Source organism: Pristis pectinata, chromosome 17 (assembly GCF_009764475.1).
Source record: "Pristis pectinata isolate sPriPec2 chromosome 17, sPriPec2.1.pri, whole genome shotgun sequence".
Lineage (NCBI taxonomy): Eukaryota > Metazoa > Chordata > Chondrichthyes > Rhinopristiformes > Pristidae > Pristis > Pristis pectinata.
The window spans coordinates 28700953-28725760 of NC_067421.1; the positions used below are offsets into that span (position 1 = coordinate 28700953).

Below are 24808 nucleotides of genomic sequence, written 5' to 3' on the forward strand. Positions count from 1 at the left end.
ATACATACTCCCAGCACACCACCAATATGTACTCTGACAATGAATTGTTGGTAAACACAAGGCAATTGTTTTCTTCTGCATTTAGGCAGTTCAGACACAATTGACCCTCTCCCACAGTCAGGCCCGGGAGGAGATGGTGTTGTTGTATATTTGGTGGTGGGATGATTGCCATTAAATCAATTTGGGAACCCGAGTCTTAAAATTACTGGCGATTTACACCAGAGCTATCAGTAGCTGAGGCAAGGAGACCAGGACAAGTTCTATGAATATTTTGTAACTCCTTGTCAGCACTGTTCTTCATGAACGTTATCCCAGATGTTATCCCGTTTTCTGAGATCTTCGGAATTCTCTGACTTTGGCCCGCGTTGGGCAGCATACTGTTTTAGACTGCAGCCTTCGACGGTAACGTTTGCTGTTCAGACTCTGCACTCGCAGGTCTTGATTGAGTGTAAAGAGCAGCCAATTCCTCAACACCTCTGGGAATTGGCCTGACTTAAGGAACCCGGGGAGGTCACGTCAAAGAGAATTTATAAAACTTACGGCAGAGAGGTAAAAAACAAAACCTCTCCTTGCATTGATTGTGTGTGTGTGTGTGTCAGTGTGTGTGTGCACGCCAGCGAATGCTCCCCAGCCTCTCAAGTCCGGAGCAAGAAATACGGTAACGAATCAGGAATTTATCTTCCTGAGCCCTCCCCTGCTGGAATTGCCCTCCCGACTGTGTTATCGCTGCCAAAACTCCGCGGCCAGGACACAGGCGAGGGGGGAAGAATAAGTGGACAACTTGATGCAGTTCTGGGAGTGTGTGGAAATTATTTACTGGATAAAGAATGGAAGGACGACCTGCGTCCAACCCCGGAGAGCCGAGGGCAATGGAATAATTTAAACAAAACTCTCCCTCCTCCGAAAAGAAAATCAGCCATAACGAGTTTGAAGCAGCTTTTTAACAGCGATTTCGAGTATGTAGAGGTGGAAGTAGGTCGAGATTGCGGGCTGGAAAGGCACAAGTCCCCTGATCTTCACTCATTGTGGAGTTTGTTTGGATCCGTTTACTCTCTGGGATTACAGTTTGAAGGATGCTCGCAGTTTGAAGCTGCTGGATCGGGAAACTCTGCGCTCTCCTTGCGGGATGACAGCGGACTGCGTGTTCCGGGGGTTGTGAGAAGGGATGGTGGATGGCTAACGGCTGAGTCTCTTCACCCACCCCGCTCACCCCACCCCTCTGCCTCTGCCTGTGTGAGGGATGCTGAGACGGGTTGTCCCGACAATGGATCCGGGCACCGGCTGCTGCCTTTGGGCTGCCTTGCTCTCTTTGGCGACTCTGAGTCGCAGCCAGGAGCTCAGTCCTAGCGGTAGGAATGTGTGCAAGGCACAAGGGTAAGAAATTGGGGATTGGGAAAGAGCGGGGGTGAGGTGGGGTGGGGTGGGGAGTTGGAGGGTTCCTGAGATCTGGGTCTCCCGCTGGAGATACTGAGGGGGAATATTCTGGGACATCATTCCCGGAGAGTAACATCTGGACAGTTCCAACCTTTTGGGCAGATGTTGTTTCAGCAAACTTGCTCTAAAAACCCGCCTACCTCTCCTCCAAATCAGAACTCGCATGAAACCCTCTGTAACCCACATCTGGAGATAAGGTCAAATAGTCCCTGTCTCTTCCGAGTGTTTGTTTTAATGTTTTAGTTGTCTGCTTCGCCAGCCAAGGCGCCGGTCTCTCAAAAATGTGGAAGGGTAAAAATAATAGCAAGGAAGGCGATCAAGGAGCCGGGGCTGTCGAGGTCTGAAGCCCCCCAACTTCTGTCCTGGGGTTGAATGAGTCTGAACCTTAAAGTTTGACCTGAGAGAGAGCAGAGTTATTATTGCAGTAGTTGGAAACCATGGGAGCTGGGGTGTGGTCTGTGAAATCCTGACGAAACAGAGGAGGCAGAAGTTTTAAAGCTAGGAATTGTTTTATTTGCAGTGAAAGTTGGGTCAACATTAAAATAGGTGAGCAGAAGAGTTAAAAACAGTTGTTGTTGCAAATGAAATATTATGAATAATGACAATAAATTTCTGCTCTTTCTCTCCCCTCAAAGCTCTTCTGCAAGTGTATGTTGCCCTGGGTGGAAGCAACAGGGCCAAGAATGTCCAATAGGTCAGTAACTTTTCAAATGCTCTTTCATTTTCCCCTGGTTGTTAATCTTTCCCAGTGACTTGACACCGTTCTCTCTTCTCTCTCCCTCCAGCTCTCTGTCAGGGAAACTTCACCTGCAAAGCAAATGAAATCTGTGTCAGACCCAACCAGTGCCGCTGTAGGCATGGATATTTCGGAGCCAACTGCGAGACCAGTGAGTGAAACCAGAGCCATTATTGTGAACCAAGTGGTAAATCCCTACAGTTGTATAATGAGGGATCCTTACCCTGCTGAATAAATACCCACTCCCTACAGTTACAAAATGAGCTACCCTAACCTTGGTGAATAGTCCATATTTTGTGCAATTATTCGGTGGTCCTGCGAGATAAAAATAACCTTCTCTAATAATGTAGATGTGTTGCTGCTTTTTAATAGTGTGATCTTGCTGCAACCCTATTATCTAATGTCACTTTACATCATCTAAATGGGAGTTTTAGTAACAGTAACATGATGATTTGCAATTTGATATTGGTGGGTTGGTTTGAACACCAAGGTTTAAAATTCATCTTTAAGTTTTTCAGGGGTTAATTTTTAAACACAGAGCACAATATTCAGTGGGTGACGTGAATAGATGCTGAGTTTTCAGCCACCTTTTAGTATTGATCTCTGACCAAGAGAGAGAGAGAGAGAGAGAGAGAGAGAGAGACTTTGGAAGTGGTCCCAGATAGAGGCAGAAAGTCTCCACTCCAAATGGCAGCACATCTGAAGTAAGGAGCAAACTGCATGATTAAGAGATGTAAGTCTACACTTGCAATTTCCCATGTGTGGCCAGATACAATGTCCATCATAAGCCCATCTAGAGAGAAAACATATCAAACAAGAGCTCATTTGACAGATACAGCAACAGTGTGATTTCAAATTATACCATGAATTCTCAGAAAATATTCCTTTTATTTTTCCTAATCTTATGTTTTTTTTGGTATTTCATTTGTTCTGAGCCAGTATAATGTCATCCATGGCAGCACAAGCACCAGTCTGTCCTGGCACACTGTGTTACCATGCTGTCACTGTCAGGAAGGGGGTGGTCTACAAATCTCCATCTACTCTGTATCTGGCTGAACCATTACACTCACCACAGCACATTCCCATCTACTTTACTGTCATTATAGGAGGAAGCCCAGAATTGATTGTAGAGGTACATCTTCAGTTATGCCATATGTATTGGTATTGGTTTATCATTGTCATGTGTACTGAGATGCAGTGAAAGTCTTTTGTGCATGCCATCCAGGCAGATCATGCCATACATAAGCACAGCGAGGCAGTAAAAAGAAAACAGAATATAGTGTAGCAGCTACAGAGAAAGTGGAGTGCATGTAAACACATAAAGTGCAAGGCCATGATGAGGTAGATTGGGAGATCAAGAGTTCATCTTTAGCATATGAGAGATGCATTCAAGAGTCTGAAAGCAGCAGGATAGAAATGTCCTTGAATCTGGTGGTACGTGCTTTCAAACTTTTGTATCTTCTGCCCGATGGGAGAAGAGAGAATCACTGGGGTGGGAGGGGTCCTTTATTATGTTGACTTCTTTGTTACCTGAACCCTGCCAAATAAAGATTAATTTTGTACAAATAGACAGAATCCTAGAATCATAGAAATTTATAGCACAGGCTGAATCCATTCAACCCATTCTTGTTCACACCAGCTGAAAAAGATTTATTGAGGCCATTTCCACTTTCTAGTTCTCATCCGTAACCTTCAGATTAGGTCTCACCAAGTGCTCAACTATATTGTTTTGTAAGTGTGATGAGGGTTTCTGTCACCCTCTGAGGCAATGAGTTCCAGGCAGCTGCTAATTTTTTTCATCCTTTCCCCTCCCATCCCTTTACCTTTTGCCTAAAATGATATTTGCTCTCCTAAATAAATAGTGATGAGTACTGGTGATTTAGCATCATTTTCACACAGCAGACAAGAGTTCAATGGGAACTGCAGCAAGGCTGATTCAGTTAGATTTCTTTTCCAGGAGGATTGGTGCCTATTCAGGAGTTGGTAATAAGTTGTAATTGAAAGGAAGTTGGCTGACAGTCATTAGAGATTCAGCAATAGAAGAATAGAGGTATCTGGAATGAAGTGCCTGAAAACTAGAGTGTGAAGAAACAGGAGCTTCTGAGGCAAATAAGATGTGGTGAGTTGGTGCTCCAGAGTCTATGTTAGGGCTGCTGTTATTTATTATATACATATGGATTTAGAAACTGAGACAACAATATGAAATGCATATACAGTTTTCCAAGCATGGTCTGGTTATAGTGCTTTAGGAGGCAGGGGGTGGGGGGTATAATATTAAAATTAAAGCTAGGATTTCAGGACTGAAATCAAGAAGCACATTTTTATGCCATAAGGATCTTTTCATGACAGCTCACTCCCAAAAGGCTGCAGAGGCACAGGTTCAAAACTGTGATTCAAAGTCAAAGAGTTGTACAGCCCAGAAACAGGCCCTTCGGCCCACCATATCAATGCCAACCTTATTGCCCATCTATACTTATCTCAGCTGACCACATTAGAGCCATATCCTTCTATGCCTTGCCAACTTATTTGCCTGTCTAAGTGTCTCTTAAATACAATGATTGTTTCTGACTTCACCACCACCTCTGGCAGTGAGTACCAGATATCAACCACTCTGTGTGTAAAAAAACATGAAAACTCCTTGCTCTCACCTTAAAACTAATCCCTCTTGTTTTTGATCTCCCTACCATGGAAAAAGATTCTGATTATCTATATTGTCAATGCTTCCTAGAATTTTATGTACATTTATCAGGACACACTTCAGCCTCCTTTGCTCCAGGGAAAATAAACACAGCCTATCCAGTTTCTTCCATTAATGAAAGTCCTCCAATCCAGGCGACATCCTGGTGAATCTGCTGTGCAGCATGACAACGTCCTTCCTATAGCGATTGCTAGGTTTTTTTTGGTGAGGTTGTTACGGGATTAGGAAGAAAAGTAGGTGAACAGAGATGAATGCGGTTAAGCCATGATCTCATTGAGTGGCAAAGCGAAGGGTAGAACAGCGTTGCGGCAGGTTATGCTGCTGCCACACAGCTCTGGTGATCAAAGCTTGATCCTGAACTCTGATGCAGTCTGGGTGTGTATTATGCATGTTCTTCCTGTAACCACACGGGTTTCCCCTGGGTGCTCTGATTTTCTCCCACCTCGCAAAGATGTGCTGATTGGTGGGTTAGTTGGCCATTGTAAATTGCCCCCAGTATAGGTGGTGGTAGAAGTGGATGGATACATGAGAGAGATTACTGGGAAATAATAGAGTAATGGGGTTGGTGAGATTACTCTGAGAACTGGCATAGACTCAGTGAGCTGAATGGCTTCCTTCTATATCATGAAAAATATCTAAGAATATTCAAGATAATAAGGAGCTACTTCTATTCCTAATATTCCTATCATTAGCAAATTTTAAAATAAAACAACACATAGATTTAATGAATGTGTGGACTGGAGCAAAATGATTGTTGCCATGAATAAAGTAGATGAGGAATGGTAGACAACTGGTTCTGTACAATTCAGAAATTGTATCAATGTATATAATGAATGTCACACGAGGAGCAAGGTCACAGAGAACCCAAATGCAGAACACCAGAACGATACTGGAGTCAGGATTCTTCCTCGGTACCAAATGCAGAATGACAAACAGAAGGAGTCTTGCCTCAGGACTCTGAGATGGAGTCCTGACACAGAAACAGGGTGTTCTAGGAGAAACCAGGACTGCTCTAGAGTTAACAGCTCTAAGCAACTGGGAGACAAAGTATACCCAGAGATAGACCAATAATCTGGCAACCAGTGTTTGTGAAACCAGGGTTCTTATACTAGTCTCCTGATGGAACTCAGGTGTGTGTCATTAGGCAAATAGCAGTGCATGGAAACCATGTGCAGCACAGCAAGGCACCATCAATGGGGATAAGGGGCAGAACTGAGAACCAGCACTCGGAACCATGACAGAATGGGTTGATTAGATAATGAATAATGGCTGGAATTAGGAAAATGAACTCAGCTTGATACTTGAAGGTGCATCAATAATGGATATAATGGTCCAAAGATTTGTGGTCAGTGGTGAAACAATGTTGTTTGTGGCTGGACTTAAATGAAGCTCCGCACAAGGTTCTCTGTGGCACAAACTTGCTCTTTGCTGATGTCAGTTGCTGTCAGGAGTCAGTTCAATTGGATCCCCAGCATCTGTAATCACTAAACTGGCTGAGCATCCAATCATACTAAATAGTTCACACATCACAAACCATGAAGGAAGAAATCAAATTTTAATTTTTAAACATTGTATAGCATCTTAAATAATGGTTCAGACAGCTACAGGAGATTATGATGGAAGATAAAATATTATAAATATATATTTATTCGAAAAATAAAACTCCCTGATGTTTTAAAATGTTTGTGAAAAAGAATCACAATACAATTAGTATTTTAGAATGTTCACTAAGCAGTAATGTGGCTCAAAACAATATTAAATACTCCCTCACACCAAACCAAAAGACCTTTAGTGTATTTTGATGCAGGACTGTCTTGTCAGTTCATGTGGTTTCCCTGGATTCTATTGGAAAATGTGCAGGAAGGCAGAACCATTTTCATTAACTTTGGCATTTATTCATGGCAACAATCATCTTGCTCCAGTCCACACATTCATTAACATGTAACTTTGGCACTTCCTTTTCAACAATACACATGGGAATCTCTAAACTTCTGTCAGTTTCTCACAAAATAATGATGACTACTAATGCAAACTTGCCAATAAGAGTAGCAGTAGGGACTTGGTCCCTTGACCCTGCTCACTATTTAATATGATCATGGCTGATAGATACGCCATTCTGCAAAATTCAGGCCAAAACATCTAAAGGCGTGAACTTAAGTTGCATCACAGAACATATTTCTTTACTGAAGAGTGATAAGCATTTGGGATGATCTAATATTTAAAGTAATGGGGATAAAAAAAATCTGAGGTACTCAAAGTAAAATTGAACATTATAACAGGAGAATTATTTTACAAGAGTTGAGAATGGGCTTTACTCGGTCTTGTTTTATGTTGGTACATTAGGTATCTGAATGCAGCTACAGATATAATAATGTTCACAAAACATCTGTGCACACAGGTCACAGGTGAGATGTCTTTCTCCCAGCACTGATTAAGCCACTGTCTCTTCACTTTTCAGAGTGTCCTGAACGGTTCTGGGGCCCGGACTGTAAGGAGATGTGCCTGTGCCACCCAAATGGGCGCTGTGCAGACGCGACTGGGAAATGCACCTGCAACCCCAACCGCTGGGGGCCAACCTGCAACAAACTCTGCCTCTGCCACAATGGGAAATGTGACCAGGATACAGGGAAGTGCAAGTGCGAACCACACCGGTGGGGCTCCACTTGCTCAAACCTCTGCTACTGCAGTGCCAACTCTCAGTGCGATCCAAAAACGGGCAAGTGCATCTGCCAGCTGGGCTGGTGGGGGCGCAGCTGCCACAACCAGTGCCTCTGCAACAACTCACCCTGTGACCAGATGCAAGGTAGATGCCAGTGCAAGGAGAAGTTCTGGGGACCAAGGTGTGAGCGTTGCCAGTGCATCCATGGGAAATGCAACCCTATCAATGGATCATGTGCTTGCTATCCTGGATACAGAGGAAAGTACTGCACGGAACCCTGTCCAGCCGGATCTTTTGGCCATGGATGCAGAAGGAGGTATGCTTTGCAGAGTTTGCTCTGGATTCTGTTGCTTTGGTCAGCTGGGTGCTTGATGGAAGTGGAAAGTCATTACATTTATGACCTTCAACAAAGGACAGCAGACATAATTTCTCCTTGTCGTATTTTGAGTGAACATGTTCGACTCATTACGTAAGCAGAGTGAAGTTAACAATAGTTTGCCATGATCCAAAGCTAAAGGTGCACACGTGAGTAATGAGGAACTTAATTTGATAAGGTGGTGCTCACAGGGCCAGTGGAAGAATCCCATGCCCATTGATGGACTAAAGCTCTAGGTCCCATCAATAAGCCCAGCTAAATAACGTCACCCAACAACAACAATGTTGTGTTCATTCAAGGGATGCATCACTGAGCAAGGCCACCATTTAACTTCCAAACGTAATTCCCTTTGAACTAACTTCTTAAATGGTTACAGTCTTGTGAGAAAGGTACTCCATAATGCCATAATGCATTTGGGTTGGGAGTGCCAGGATTTTGTTCCAACAAGGATAGAAGAATGGTGATATAATTCCAGTTCAGGAAAAAAATTGACTTGGAGGGGAAAGTACTGGTGGCAGTGTACCCATGCACCTGCTGACCTCTGTATTTCTAGATACAGAGGTCACAGGTTTAGAAGGTGCTGATGATGTAGTCTTAGTGAGTCCATCTTGCAGACTGTTTATACACTGTAGCCATGTCCCACCACTGCTACAGAGAATGAGTGTTTAGGTTAATGGCTGGGACTTTCTTGTTCTGGAAGTTTTTGAGCATCTTGAGTTTTGTTGGAGCGGTACTCGGTCTGATGTGTGGTGAGTATTTAATATACTCCAGGCTTGGGCTTTATAGATGGTCCAAAAGCTCTGCAAGACAGAAGTTCAGTCACTCACTGCAAGATACGCAGACTCGAACCACTGGAGTAGCCATAGGAATTAGGTAGCTGGTTCAATCAAGTTTATGGTCAATGGTGACCCCCTTGATTTTTGTAGAAGGGGATTCAATGCTATCAAGACTGTTGAGTGTTCCAGTCTAGGTAGTGGATTAACAAGTCTGATGCAGAAGATCAAGTTAGTTTTAATCTCCAATAATTAGATGCATTTTTTGTTTTATCTTCACCATTTTATATCGTGTGATGAAAATTAGTGTACTTCTTTGTGTACTAATTCAAACCAATGAAGCTCAGTTCCCAAGCACTGGACTCTTAGAAGATAAGGGGTTAATTAACTGATGTGTATACTTTTTATTCTTGTAAGGATCCAGTGTATTATGAGTGGAATTAGAGCAAGTGTATTTTAGCCTGTCAATTTGACGTTGCCTGAATGACATCATTGTTCACACTCAGATTATCTCTTTGAACACGGTAATGGACAAAGCTCAATGGCCACCAGTTAGGCTGACCTGCAACTCCTCTCCCACAGCCAAATCCATCACTTGTCAGAAAAATGTTTCAAAGACTGACTATGTCAGGATATAATAATCAGTAGGAGCAGTACGTTTACACATTAAGATGAAAAGTGTTGTCTAATGGGACTGGATTTTGAAATAAATAAAGGCTGAATGAGTTATAGTACCCCTATACCCTGCGTGAATGCTCTGCTGGGGAAATTCTGGAAGACAGCATCACCGTAAGAGTAGCATTCCCATTATACTTCAATGGGAGTACCAGCATAGATCACCCATCCAACTACTGAACAGCTCCGGGAATGTGTGAGATCAAATAAGGCATAAGAGCCAAATTAATACAGGGAGTGCTAGAAGTCCTCAGCAGGCCAGGCAGCATCTGTGGAGAGAGGAGCAGAGTTAGCATTTCAGATTGATGACCTTTTGTCAGACCCTGAGATGTTAACTCTGCTTCTCTCTCCACAGTTGCTTCCTGGATCGTTGAGGACTTCCAGCAGTCTCTGTCTGCAGCTTTTTACCTTTCCATTTGATTGGGTTTACAGCTTCTCCCTTCATTGAGGCTGCAAATTTGATTCACCCCAGGCCAACCTGATAGAAGTGAACCCATTAAAATCAACTACTGTGTGCCTGAAGTCATTTTAAAAGGGTTTGTAATGGTGATAAAAGTCACTGATTGCATAATGCTATTCATAAAGTCACAAGACAGACATGGTTGAGTAATGACATTCAGTTTATCCTGCCTCATACATCCGGAACAGTTCCCTCCCCACAGCACACAGCTGTTCCTTAAATCACTTCAGTGGTTTCAACCAACATTGCCACACCCAAGATTCTCTTCTCCATGGTTGAATGGTTCTTCTTAATAGACCTAGTCTTCCATCATTTGGAACCTGTGACCCCTTGTAACACCATCATGGCTTAATTTTAGACAAAATATTCCATATCAAAAGTTGGTTACACATCAGATACTGGACATCTGAAGTTAATAAAACAGTTAGTACTGGAGTTACTCAGCAGGTCAAGCTGCATTTGAAAGCGACCTAGAACATTGGCTCTGTTTCTCTCTCCGCAGATGCTGCCTGGCCTGCTATTTGCAGAATTTTCTATGTTGATTGCATGCATCTTGCCTGAAGGATAAGTTCACAGCTGTTGTGGCATCAGTGCAGCGCAGTTTCATTGAGGAACTGGGGCCTAAACTGGCAACTGAACATGACGCAGGAATGAAATGGAGCGAGATAGGCCTTGTTACCTGTCTTAGCCTCCACAGGATTAATGTTGCTGTGAAACCAAATTAGCAACCTTCCAATGCCAGAGCAGAAGGAGCTGATCTTCTTTTCATTATGTTGGAGATTACAAAGAAGGACAGAAATACTTGCATTTACATGGTATCCTCAGGGAATTGGGATATCCCAGAATGATTCCACACAGACGTGAATCATTGGCCAAAAGCATGTTGGAATACCACTAAAGTGATGTGAAAGTCTCTAAAAATTACAAATCCTTTCCTTTCAGTGAAAATGTAGTCACTTTAGGAAACAAATAGTGAGGTGGTGCAACTAAACATTGACCAGTTAATCCAATTCAATGATACTAGTTGAGGGATAAATATTGGCCAGGGCACTGGGTTGAACATCCCTAAACTTCTTTGAAATGGTTTTGGAAGGTCTCTCACTTTATTCTAGAGAGGGGAACAGGGCTTCGGTTTAATGGCTAGGCTGAAAGACAGCACTTTCATCAGCGTAGCATTCCCAGAATACTTCATTGGGAGAACCAGTGTGGATCACATGGAGGCTAGCTCTTCAGAAGTATTTAAAGTGGAGGTAGAAACATTTTTGAAAGATAAGGGGATTGAGGGCTGTGGGGATCTGGCAGAGAAGAGGAATTGAGTCCTGGGGTAGATCAGCCATGATTGAATGGTGGGGCAAGCTTGAGAAGCCAGGTGACCCCTTCCAGCTCCTATTTTCTTGTAAATCACTGGACTGAGACTGGAACCTCTAACCATCTGGCCCAGTGGCAACAGCACCACCAAGTGAGGCACAATTGACACTAAAGTGAATGCTTAGGAAGAACCTGAGAAGGAAAATTGAATGGAGAATATTACTCACTTAACTTGCTTCATTGAAGCCGGATATAAGGTATACACAAACTTAAGTACCTAGAAAATGTAACAAACTGCTTTTATTGCTCCAGATTCCAGCATCTGCAGTCTCTTATGTCTCCACTTAGAAAATAGACATTGTTCAGTTCAGATGAAGGATCCTAGACTTGAAACATTAATTCTGTTTCTCTTTCCCACAGTTACTGCCTGACCTGCTGAGTATTTCCAGTATTTTCTGTTTTTATTTCAGATTTCCAGCATCTGTACCTTTTTTGATTTCCATATCTTGTTTGGTGCCCCACTGGTTACCGAGGCAGGGAATACTGACATCATCTCCCTCCACACTGACTCCAAATAAAAACAAGCTGATTCAATGAAAGGAACTTGATTTCTTGGGCTGATTTATACAAAATAGTGTCAATTCCTTGCTCTGGTTCACAGTGATGAAACATAATTCAGTTCCATTTCACTTAGTGCCATCTTTTATAGATCTATTGGTCTGGTGGAGCACAAAGGCCTCATTAACTTAATGCAGTAAGAATCACATCTGGGCATTGTGAGAAGCCTTGTAAATATGTTTACAAATTCTTTTGGGAGTTCTAGTGAAGTTATGAGTGGTTTCCTCAAGAATATGATTCTGGTTCACAGTGAGTGTTTCATTGTTGGAATAGAATGTCATTAAGATACAAATTCCAGAGCGTTTTATTTGCTCTAGGCTGTCCTACACATCGCAATATCATGTGCAAAAATCTTGAAAGGGAAACACGGGTTGAATGAGTAACTGCAAAAAGAATCCTGGATCCTGGAAAAGAAGCATTGCATACAAAAGCAAAAAGGTTGTTTCAACTGCTTTAAAATACAAGTATGGCTACAACCAGGGTATTAAGGATACCACACTGTAGAAAGGTTGTGAAGACTTTAGTGAAAGAATAGAAAAGATTTGGTGAAATGGTCCCAGGATGAGGTGACTTCAGTTATGTTTGGTGTTGGATGTGAGGTTGTCCTCTACACATCAGAAGAGGTTCAGAGGTGATTGGATAGAGGTTTTAAAAATCATGAAAGGTCTAAATAATGTGAAAAGCGGAGAATCTGTTTCCACTGATGGAAAAACTTAGGCAGCGAGTAGTTGTGATCTGGGATTCGCTACCTTAAAATATGATGAAAGCAGATTCAATCATTGCTTTCAAAGGGCTATTGGGTAGTTATTTGAATGAGAAAGTAGTGCTGGGCTACAGGGAACGAGCTGGAGGGTGGGATTGTGTGCGCTGGGCAGAATAGCCTCAGCAGGCAGAATGGCCTCCTGTGTTGTAATGATTCTCCAATTCCAATAGATGTTACATATTAACATTTTTTATGTGCATACGTCCATTTTGCAAAAAAAAATGTACTTGCTATGGACAAAACAGTCGATCTGCTGCCTCACAGCTCCAGTAGCCTGGGTTCAATCCCAACCTCCGATGCTGTCTGTGTGGAGTTTGTGTGTTCTCCCTTGCTCTGTATATTTGTCTCTTCCTATTAGAAATAAAATTCTATCATGTCATGTTAGAGATAGATAGATTTTTAGATATTAGATTAGACCAGTTTATTGTCACATACACTGGGGTGCAATGGAATTCATGTTTGCAGGAAGGTCACAGAATTAGCAATATGCATGGTAATAATAAATACGAACAATAAACACAGTTGAGATATTAGGGAATCGAGCGATATGTGGTTAGTGCAGGAAGGTGGTGCTGAGCTAAAAGATCAGCCATTATCTAGCTGACTAGCAGAGGAAGAACAAAGGGCCAAATGGCCTAATTCTGCATCTTTTTCTTACGTTGAAACTGTAGGTAGGATTTGCACATGGAATATCTACTCAAAAGAATTTTATTGCATTATAAACATATACAGTGCTAGAACAATGAGTCTGTTCCAGCGGTAAAATGTTCACCATGAACACCCAGTTAAAGTGTCATTTCCCCAGGTTGTGTCAATTGTTAAAGATACCCACTGAGATATTGAACTGGTTCATGTAACATTCTAACAGGAGATGAGTCACTGAGTTCTGTTGGAGCTGGGACAGTCCGTAAAGTCACTGAATCACAGGGTGAAGGGAAGAGAAATTTAGAATTGTGCAAACCTTTACTGTTGGCTTAAATGGATAGCTGGTTGTGGCAACTGTTCAAACAGTAGATATGATGTGACATGAACAAATAAGATAAATAAAATTAAAACAAATAGCTCAACATGGTATTGACAATGAAGGCATGAGTTCCTAAACCCAGTCTGTACCAGGTTACTTAATTGTAACCATTGTGACAATTGGATCACAGTTTGGCTCAATGCTGGTGAGCAATGGTAGGGAATCTAAATCAGGATTCCTGCTTTAATGACTCTCACTGACTCCTGCTGGTAAGTGCAATAATGTGGATGTTATGATTAAGGATTTGGCTCAATGGTCATGCCTCCACAGTTGAATAGCTCCACCCTGAATCACGGTGATAGAGGGCTGCTGGCACCAGGGAAAATGTTTTCCAGGAAGAATTATTCCCAATTCAGGAGACAAGTGGAGGAAATTGTGAAACAAACAACAAAATCATTCTCTACTAACTTAGTTGAACCACAGTTTCTAATGTAAAACTGGACCAGCAGACTTTTGTAGATTGTGGGTACTGATTGCAAATACAAGATTAAAATGATTCTGCACAGTTTGCATAAAAGTCTGACAGGGTTCCTGGGGTGAGGGATTGGGAGCAGGCAGAGGCCAGGCACGTGACACAGCTGTGAGCACTTTAAAGCAAAAACATGTGGAACTTTTCAAATAAGATCCCAAAATAAGGCAGAGAAAGATGTAAAACAATCTGGAACACAGTCTAGACAACAGGAAGATCAGATCAAAACATGCAGCGAGCAGCAGTTTGTGGGCAGGCGTGCAGAATATTAATGCAATGAGGCCAGGGTTGTGATGGGGTTTGTGAACTGCCCCTTTCCTTCACCCCTCACTCCTGTGCTACCATTTACAGCAATGACAGGGCAGTTTGCCACAATGATTGCTTGTTTATATGGCAACTGATTTTAATCCCCACGCAAAAACGTTAGGTGAGAGTTCAGCATGTAGAAATTTCCAATTCCCATTGGTTGATCTCACAGATTGGCATCCTGGAGCATGCATTTGTCACACACGATCATTTTCCTTTAATAATTTCTGACGTGCATGTTGAGCAGAAGTCAAAAGATATAAATGAACCACAGTTCTTAACTTGGGCTCTAAGTTATGAGGAAGGACTCAGGGGATGAACTTGTTTACAATATAAAATGGAACTCTGTAAGGCTTAAAGTTCTGAGAGGAATGCAGGATGTAGGTTTAAGTGAGGACATGTTTTGAACTGTGAGCCTAGAACTCGATGACGCACGTTTAAATTTCATGAGGCTTAAGAAACCAAAGGATAAAGTTTTTTTTTGTTCTCTCACAGTGTAGTGTAGAATGTGGAATGGAAACACAGCTGAAAGCAGTTCTTGCTGTGCCAACTATCTTTTCCAAATATGAGGCATGGCCAGGAATTATAGGATGAATGTATTTCTGAGTTAGCTCCGTGGCACAATGGGGTAGGCATTGAGCTGGAGCAGACCACAAGCATCCAGTGAGCTCCCACACAGCCTTGGTGGATGTCTTGTTACTGTGTGGGGGTTGGGCTCCATTATCACCCACCTTCCTGACTTGGGCATATATCTTCATCCCTTCTATGTCACCTTGGCATTCCCCACCTAACTTTATTGTGAAATGAGCTTCACCGTGTGGACCACTGGTGGTCAAGAAGGAGGCCCATCATCAGCTTCTCAAGTGCCTGTTGGGAAAAATGGCACATATCCCAAAGAACAGTGAAAGCAAAGTATTTATGGTCTCAGTGATGCTAATGCTACCAGTGCTTTTGGTTGCATTTTTTTCTTCCTGCTCCTGTTGATGCAAGGGTTGCATTTGGTGTTTGTGGGACTCCCGCTGCTGCTGGGTCAATGCTGTAGCTGCTGCTGTGATTGTTATTGTCATTGCTATTTTTATTTGCTGCTGCAGCTTGGCAGCGGAGCCTCCATTTGGTGGTGTGGATCCTCCTGGTGCTGACAGAGCTCTTGAGTTTTGTGCTTAGAGCTTGTGCAGTTGTGCATTAATGCTGCAGATGGTATGACTGTGTGGTGATGTTGCTGCAGGGGGGGAATGTTACAACAGGTGAAGGTGCTGCTATGAGGGGGCTGTCTGCTGAGGTAGAAGTCTTGCTCTAGCTGGTGGTATTCCTGTAACTGGTGGTGTCACTGTAGGGGAGGTATTGGTGTAGTTGGTAATGCTGTAGGCAGAAGTGTTGCTATAGGTGGTGGTGTAGCAGCAGGCATTATTTTAGGTAGGAGCATTGCTACTACTGTAAGTGGAGATGTTGCTGCCGGTTGAAGTGTTGCTGTAGTTGTGGTATTACAGTAACTGTTGATGTCACTGTGCAGACGAGGTTGCTGAAGGTGTAGGTAAAGTATCTACTTTAGTTGAGGATGTTGCTATTGATACTGTGGGTGGTTGTACTTTGGGAGCTGCCATTTTAATGGTGTTGCCATAGGAGGTGATGCTTCTCTGGAAAATGACGACGTTGGGTTAGGACATGGTGTAAGTGCTGTAGAATCTGGTAGTGCTATAAGCCATGCTGTTGCTGAGGATGTCCTATTGTTGGAGCTGGTGATACTGTAGGAGGCTATACTTCTGCCACAGATATTCAAGACTCTGTTGTACAGAAACATCTATTTACTGTCTGTTACTCTGCCTGCATTTGGTCCCACTGTTAGTGCTGGTGAGATGCTAGGGTTTGATACCAGCGTTTCTATCAATGCCAGTGCAGCTGTACAACAGTTACAGGACAACAGTGTATACAACACAGAAGGAGGCTGTGTCTGATGGCTTTTTATTCAAATAGTCTAACTCCAATCTGCACTTGAAATCCTTCATTATCAAATACTTCAGTTTCATTTGAAAGTTATTATTAGAGATGCTTCCGTAACACTTTCAGGCGGTGCATTTCAATCCCTACAAGGGAAAAAAACTTTCATTTTCACTGAGCTGCTATTATCAATTGTCTTAAGTTTGTATTCACCAGTTATCGACTCTGCTGCCAATGAAAATAGTTCCCCAAAGCCTCCTTTATTGAACCTCATCAAAAGGTGAACATCACTATCAAACCTCCCAAGACCTTCTCTCCCTAAAGTAAACAATTCCACCTGTGTCAGCCACTCCTCATAACTGAAGTCCTCTCATTCCTGGCACCTTTCAGTCAATCACCTCTGCACTCTCTTCTAGACCTTTGTAAAATATGGTACCAGAATTGGACAAAATACTTTAACATGGAATTAATTCACAGATCACCTGTAATCGTCTTGAATGGTATAAAAAGTTTGAGGGCTGAATGACCATAACATTTTCCTATATTCCTGAGTTTGAGGTTTACAAAACTTTACCATGCCTTGCTTGTTTTTGTAATTTGTGTCTCCATTTATAAGGTCCAAATGTCCTGTTCATTTTTTAAATATCTTATCAGTTTGCCCAGCTGTATTCAAAGATCTGTGTGAGTGAATGCTGCGGTCCTCTCTGATACTGCTGTGGACTTTTAGATGGCATTAATGTTGGTGTCACTGGAGGTGTAGGAATTGCTGTGTTTGTTGGTAATAATGCTGTACTGCTGTATGTGGTGGTGCTATTGGTTGTGTCCTGCTTTAAGTGTTGGTAATGATGCTGTGATTGATGGTGTATCTGTACAGGTTGGTATTCCTGTAAGTGCTCATATGCTTGTAGATAATAACATTCCTGTAGGTAATGGTGTTCCTGTAAGCCACAATGTTCCTATAACTGATAGTGTTCCTGTAGGTATTGCTTAGGTGATGGTGTTCCTATAGATGCTAGTGTTCCTGTAGGAGATGGTACTTCTGTAGATGCAGGTGTTCCTATATGATGACAGTGTTATCATTGATGTCAGTGTTCCTGTCAAGGTTTATGTTTCAGTAGTGTTGGTGGTGCTATATATGTTGGCACTTTGCTGATGATGTGAGGGGAATGGGAGGGGGACGGAATTTAGTGGCAATTCCCCCTCCCCCAAATTATATTCTGATGTGGCTGATGGGGAGAGCTGCAGATGTGTCCCCAAAACTGCTGCAGGCTTGTTATTGAAGGCTTCTCCCAATGAGTCCACATTCTGTGGAAGGGGTGACAGTGAAGTGCCATGAAGAGAATGAGGCTGGTGATGATCCCTGGACTGCAGGCCCTGATGGGTTTCTATGGGTTTTCTGGAAATATCAGCGTCCTACAGCAATTTCATATCTTAATTACTTCATCTACTGACACCTTCGTGATCCATTACCTTGTACAGTAAGGGGTAAGTCAACCCAGTACTCAGGCTTGTTACCACAATCTCTTGATACTTTTTCTTTCCCCACTGCCTTCTCCTTCCCCACACTTGGGGATGATTCGCAATTGATTTTTCTCAGTTTTGAATATTTTTGAGAATAAGTTCACAGAAAATAAATCATTGCCAATTGATCAGATCAGTTTTGTTTCCATGACTTCTTACCCACTCAAATGTTTCTTGATTGGCTCCACCACTGACAAGATTGTTAATAGGCAGAGAAAGATCATCACATCAAGCAGGCACCGGTGTGAAATTCTGATAACAAAGTGTGCAAAATGAATAGAATTTTGGAGCTGGTTGATTGGTTAGGAGGCCTATGTTTGGATATCCTCTCTTGACATGTTTCTGTTCCCATTTGTTCCACCATCTCTTTACCAAGTGCCCTCAGCTCCCTCAGAGCAGACAGCCCACAAGAACAGTAGCAATGCCAGAGCACAGAGTGAATGAACTTGTTTTTCAGTTGTGGTGTTACAGGATGTGGCAGTACCATGGTGCTTTGAACAGTACTTATAGAAGGAAACTGCAGCTCAAAGAGGTCTCCGAAAATTACCATGTTCAAATCCAAATATCTAGCCAGTTTAAGGGTTCCTTTCTGCAGATTTCCAGATTCAACATTGTGATAAATTTTGCAGGTGCTAAAACATCCTGCCAACTTTCAATATCAGGTCAGAAACCTAAGGCATGTGGTGGATTTGGAATAAAAAAGATATATTCAAAATATCCAGGTGTATAATGTAACAGTTTATTTGGGAACTGGTATACCACCCTACATGTGCATTAGTTGTATTAGTGCATTACATACTTAGAGTACATTGCAAGCCAGTCAGCATCTGTGGAGAGAGAAAAACAGAGTTAAAATTTCAGGCTGATAACACCAAAATTGCCTAACTTGCTGAGTACTTCCAGCAGTTTCTGTTTTAATTTTAGATTTCCAGAATCTGCAATTCTTTGTTTTTGGGAATATTTAAAGCACTGCTGGGAATGTAACTTATTGCAAACTGGGGATGTGGCATATCTTGGGCATTCTGGAATTTCTGAAGGATTGATGTTTCTGGTGTATTCAAGATGTTCTGGATATGGAGCACCTATATATGTGATATCTGTTGTGCCTCAGGCTCCAGTACATTGGGTGTATGATGCATCTGATGTATTCAAAATTTTTTTAAGAGTACCATTATATTTTTCTCATTGAGGTTGCCTTGTTGTTAAGTCCCAGTAGTAGCAAGACCAAGTGTGCTCTTCATTTGAGGCAAATTGCTACAGTTTGTTTCATTTGGTGGGGAGGGATAAGGATGAAGGGGACAGCTGCCAAATTTCAATAGCTTCTTACAGAATCTGTGTCTTCCTTCTAGCTCCCGATAATGGTGTGGGTGTGCTTATGCTCACAGAATGGACATTCACTGAAGAGCCATAATTTGGGGATGTATCACACACATAGCTTTTCCCCACAGCTAGGAGGCCATGAATAAATGGTGTTCCATTGAAGCCTATTGCCATAAATACAGCAGCTTTACTTCTTGTTTCCCCAGTTTGTTCAATCTTTTTCCAATCTTTTAGTCCAGGCTCTCAACTTTGTAGAACTCCTCATTCATTCTTGCATGTGACAATCCATGGCCTTTAAAATCTTGACAGTGTCTACTTTGCTTCTTATTTTTTCTTCCCTTTGACTGTTCCCATGAACAATGGATCTTGGCTCTTCACTGAAGCTGTAAAGTGTAAAATAATGTCTAGAAACCTTTATGGACTCACCCTGGATTTAACTGTGAGACCATCAGCTGACAACTTGATTTCATCTTTCTTACATATAGAGTGCAAATGTTCACTTACAGTAGGCAACCTCATCCATCTATGGACACATGGGCTTTGCACCAGCCCACATTATAATATTCCATGACTGTGTGGTGCAGGTTCGAAGATCCATTCCATGTATTATTTTTCGCACTTTACTTGAACACGCTCAGAGATACAATGTGAGGGAACTTCTTTACGTAACAGGTTATATGAGGCTGATAAATGTGATGGTATAGAGATGACTTGAGTCTCTATTTAACCCATTTTATACCTGGTGTGAGGGGTCAGTGTGGACAAAGCTTAACTCTGGACTAGCATACACTGTAGGTGATTTGGAAGTTCTTCTGTATTAAGGTAGAGAAATCTTTCCTCTGCCTCTTAATTTATCTGAGCATTAATCAATGGATCATGAGGTGTGTCCATATCATTATGAGGAGGCATTTAATCATGTGCATGCTTACTTTGAGGTAAGTTATGGTGCTCATCATTTACTAACTGGAGACCCTAAGAATTAACCTCTCACCATTCAAGAAAAATCCATTGAATATTCTTCTTTGGGGTAAGGTAAACACAGTCATAGGGCTGAAATGGCAGTAAGATGAAATGGCAGCAAGCTCAGTTCTCCCAGAAAGATCAACCAATTTTTAGTGAGCTGCTTGGTGATCCAGAGGCTCTGGCTAAAAACCTGAGACCTGAGTTCAAATCCCACCATGACAGGCTGTGGAATTAAACTTAGTTAATAATTTGGAATACGGAAACATCAGCCACTAGCCTTAATAATGACGATTGCAAAAACTGCCAAATTGTCACAAAAGCTCATTTGGTTCACAAACGTCCTACAGGGAGGAAATCTGCCATCTTTACCTGGTCTGGCCTATATGTGACTCCAGATCCATCCCATGTGGTTACTCTTAAATGCCCTAATAAATCACCTTGTTCAAGGGCAATTAGACCAGCCTTGCTAGTGATGCCCAGAATCTAAAATAATGAATAAAAATATATATGAATTATGGATGAATCTGTAATTAGGTGGATTAGTTGGACCTACTAATGGGATACTAAAATGTTGGTATGTCATCTGGTTCTTTTCTCTGAGCTCCAGGTAACTCTACAACCCAACAAGATAGCAGTGGTTGTGGAAAGACCACAGGAGGGTGACATTTGGCTGTTCAGATTTAATCCCAACATGATCATAATCTGATGATTCAAGCCACTGTTCATAAAAAATACACTGACTCATCCCAGGTGTATGAATTTAAAAAGTTGGAGACTGATGATAATGTGATAAAGGACTGGAAACTGAAAGTCTTGGCTTCAGGACCAGTGCAGAACTTTGCCTGGCTCATTGGTGTTAACAGGAAAGGGTGACAGGTTTCCGACATGGAAGGAAAAAGGGCTGAAAATAGAAGCTTAGAAATGACTGCTTTAGCAAATGCCAGTCCATTTAAAATTAATTGGCCAGCATCCATGTTAAATTAGCAGACTAATAAAGGCCAAAAAGTCTGATTACTCACATAAACAGCTATGTCTTGGCTCAATGGATAGTAAAAGCCATACTTTAATTAACAAATCTGATGAATTTTCTTTTGTGTAACATTAGGTGCGGCCAGTGTAAAAATCACCATCCCTGTACAATCGCTGATGGTCGGTGCCTAGCCTGCGAGCCTGGATGGAATGGAACCAGATGTGATAAGATATGTTCGGCAGGTTTCTATGGAGAAGGGTGCGGAGCACAATGTCCCCGTTGCAAGGATGGGCATGCTTGTAACCACATCACTGGGAAGTGCCTGCACTGTAATCCTGGATGGATTGGACCTCAGTAAGCATTGATTTGTTAAGATGAGAGTTTAGGGTGAACATAGATGAAAATGGGTTCCATCATTTTTCACTGATACCTATTCTTGCAGAAGGCATTGACTTGTGGAGTGTGCAGCAAGCAGCCACTCTTCTAGCAGTGAATAGCCCGATGCTACTTAAAGACGGGCCATCATAATGAGCCTCATACTATCCATCCTGAATTTATATGCACTTGGTAGATAGATAAAGATACTTAATGGGAGTCCCAAGCCTCAAACCCCTCTGTAAGCCCAGTGTACTAACTCAAGTTTTAGCTTGCCATCTACTGAACTCAATTAAATTGCTCAGAGAATGGGGATAAAATCTGGAAATGTACCACACTGCATAGCATAGCTGGGCAATTGGTATGCTCAAGAGGCTAGGGGGTCACTAGGTTTTATGCTTTATCAGTTCAACATGTGTAGAAATTCCTGGCATAACGTCGAATAAGTGAAGACACGCTTGAAGCTTGGTGGTTTAATTTCAAAGCTTCGTTCGTACAATCATGCTGTACACTGCCGCATTGGCAGCCATTGGGCTCCATTGATTCCACATCCTCGCAGTTTCTCAAACCGGCTTCCTTGTACCCTAAGACATCATTTTCATGACTTCAACCTTGCTTTGTACATGGTTTCACTCATCCACTTCAATAACTTCCTCCAAAGTTACACTGTATCCTCTTCTCTCCTGACCTTGGCTACCATTAGTGAATTTTCACTGTGAAACAGAGGAGCTTTGAGCAATCACCCTCTGTGCCCTGAAATTCCTTCACAAAATCAGGCAATGTGGTTCATCTTGCAATGCTTCCTCAGAACCTGTTGCTTTGGCAAAGCCACCTCCTTTTACTTTTCTCTGTATTCTTGCTTGGTGTTATTTCCATCTACCTCCAGCAGTGAAAAATGCTTTTGCACTTCTTTGTGATGATAGTGGTACCAGGAAAGAGCAAATCATGTCCTCAAAACTGCAGGCTGACTTTACTCCAGAGTTTTCATTACCTGGTGTGTCTTATAGTTCACACCTTCACAGGGGAGCAGATGTGTGCTGATGTGACTCAGTACAACAGGCACAATGCAAATCAAAAAGTGATTAAAGGAATTATTTGATATTTTTAATGATTGCTTATCTCTAGAGTCGCTTCTGCTGATTAATAGATAGAGCATCACCAGAGAGAACTTTGAGTTCATTGTCATTTTTTGCATCAATGATGAGTCCTTTCTTTGTGTTAACAGGTGCGATTTAAAATGCCAAAATGGTACTTATGGGGAAAACTGCAATTCAGTCTGCACAGATTGCTTCAATGGGACCTGCCACTTTGCAACTGGAGAATGTATCTGCCACAACGGCTTCCATGGCCTCTCGTAAGTACTGGAGAGCAGTGAGCAACAGGCCATAATGATGTCTCTGTGATGTATCATTAGACAAAGTGTAAGCATGTGGTCCGGAAGTATTTATAAACATTCAAAGCATTGACATTCCTTTATGAGATATCTCCATGGAAATGCTCAATGCAGATTTAATGGAGGTGTTAAGGAAATCGACATTTGTACATTGGTTCCCAGGACTTACATTATGTATAATAGGCAGCATGATCAATGCTGCTGGTTTTTGGAGGAAACAGACTTAACATTTTTTCATCTGCTTCTGGTGCTCCCCTTGGATCTAACTTTGTTTCTTTACTCATATTAAATAGGAATACAAAAGTGTTCTCTGGGCATGTAAGTAGGAGAAGAGTAATATATGGCGAAGTGGAACTATAAAGGACAAAAATAGGAATTCACACATCAAAGATGAGGGCAGTACTAAGGTGCTAAATGAGTACTTTGTATCTGTCTTCACCGGGGATAAGGGTTTTCAAAGTAATAGCAAAGGGGGACATATTTGAGAAACTAGAAACATTAAAATTTGATAGCATGGAGATATTAAAAATATTGGCTGAACTTAAAGTAGGGAAGTTATCAGGAACAGATAGGATGGAACCAACAATTTTGAGGGAAATATGGGGAAATCGTGGAGGCACTGACTATAACCCTTCAATGCTCTTTGGATATGGCTGTGTTGCCAGAGGCCTGGACAGTCACAAATGTTACTCAGTAATGGGAGTGAGGATAAATCAACCTCAGTGGAGGGAAGGTTTTAAGAAATATTGATCCAGGACAGGATTAATAGTCCCTTGGAGCAAAATATATTCATTAAGACAAGCCAGCATGGATTTATTCAGGGCAAGTCGTGTTTAACCAATTATTCTGATGAGGTAACAGATCGAGTTGATGAGGGTAATGCAGTCGCCATGGTGTACATGGACTGCCAGATGGCTTTTGGAACGTTACAGATTTATCATCAGAGTTGAAGCACATAGCATAAAAGGGACATTGACAGTGTGGATATTAAGTTGGCTAAGTTAAAAATAACATAGTTGTGATAGATAGTTGTTACCTTGTACTGAATGAGTGAGAAAAATGGTGTTCCTGGAGACTGGCATTAGGACCATTGCTATTTTCGATCTATTTTAATGGCCTAGATACTGTATGTGGGCACAAGCCACTAGTTCAAAATTTGCGAGAGACTTAAAAACTGGCAGTGTTGTGAGCTGTAAAGTGGACAGTGATATGTTGCAGCAAGATAATAACCAGGGTGGTGGTATGGCAGATGGAGCTTAATGCAGAAAAATGTGAGACAATGCATTTTGGAAGGAAGAATAAAGAATGGCAAGATAGAACAAACGATAATTCTCTAACAGGAATGTGGGAGCAGACGGACCTGGTGTGCACAAGTCAATGAAAATGGCAGGGCAGATGGGGCGGTTAATAAACCATACACAATTCTGTGCACTATATTAAAAAGCACTGATCCAGCACATCAAGAGTGTTGTGTTCATTTCTAGTTGCATGTTATAGGAATGGTATGAAGGCATTGTAAAGGGTCCAGAAAATAATTCCGAGAATGGTTGCTGGAATGAGGGACCACAGTTACAAGGATAGATTAGAAATATTGGGTCTGTTTTCTTTGGAGAATGGAATGCTGAGGGGAGATTTGATAGAAGTATATAAAATGATGCTTCTTCCATTGGCAGAGGGATTGAGAGCAGAAGGTGTAAAACAAAGGGAAAGAGAATTAAGAGTGACATGAGGAAAAACTTTTATGCAGCATGTGGTGCAGGCAAGTTCCATTGTGGCCTTCAAGAGGGTAAACATGGTGGAAAAGAAATGCAAGGCTACAGGGAAATGTTTGGGGGATGGTGGCGATGGAACTTGAAACTTGCACTAGTACTGAACTGGCACAGGCATGATGGGCCAAACGGCCTCCACCTGTGCTGTACCCATTCTATAGTTCTATAATTTTGTATCTACATGCCAATGGTTAGCAAAACCTGGATCAGCTTTCCCACATACACTGATTACACTTAGCTCTACCAACAGCTCTCTCCACCAC

The 24808-nt window shown here is 42.0% G+C and overlaps 1 protein-coding gene across 2 annotated transcripts in view; it reads left to right on the forward strand.

The window, feature by feature from the left end:
* The first annotated feature begins 618 nt into the window (after positions 1-618).
* Positions 619-24808, forward strand: part of scarf2 (scavenger receptor class F, member 2) — a 56461-nt gene continuing 32271 nt past the window's right edge. Inside the window, exons 1-6 of one of the 2 annotated variants that reach the window (XM_052031984.1) lie at positions 619-1374; positions 2070-2128; positions 2220-2321; positions 7327-7843; positions 21144-21362; positions 22609-22737. In XM_052031984.1, coding sequence (XP_051887944.1) covers positions 1241-1374; positions 2070-2128; positions 2220-2321; positions 7327-7843; positions 21144-21362; positions 22609-22737 — 1160 coding nt within the window. In that variant the 5' untranslated portion in view covers positions 619-1240. Of the gene's footprint in view, positions 1375-1932; positions 1981-2069; positions 2129-2219; positions 2322-7326; positions 7844-21143; positions 21363-22608; positions 22738-24808 lie in introns of those variants that run through there. The other variant, XM_052031985.1, reaches the window with a different exon arrangement.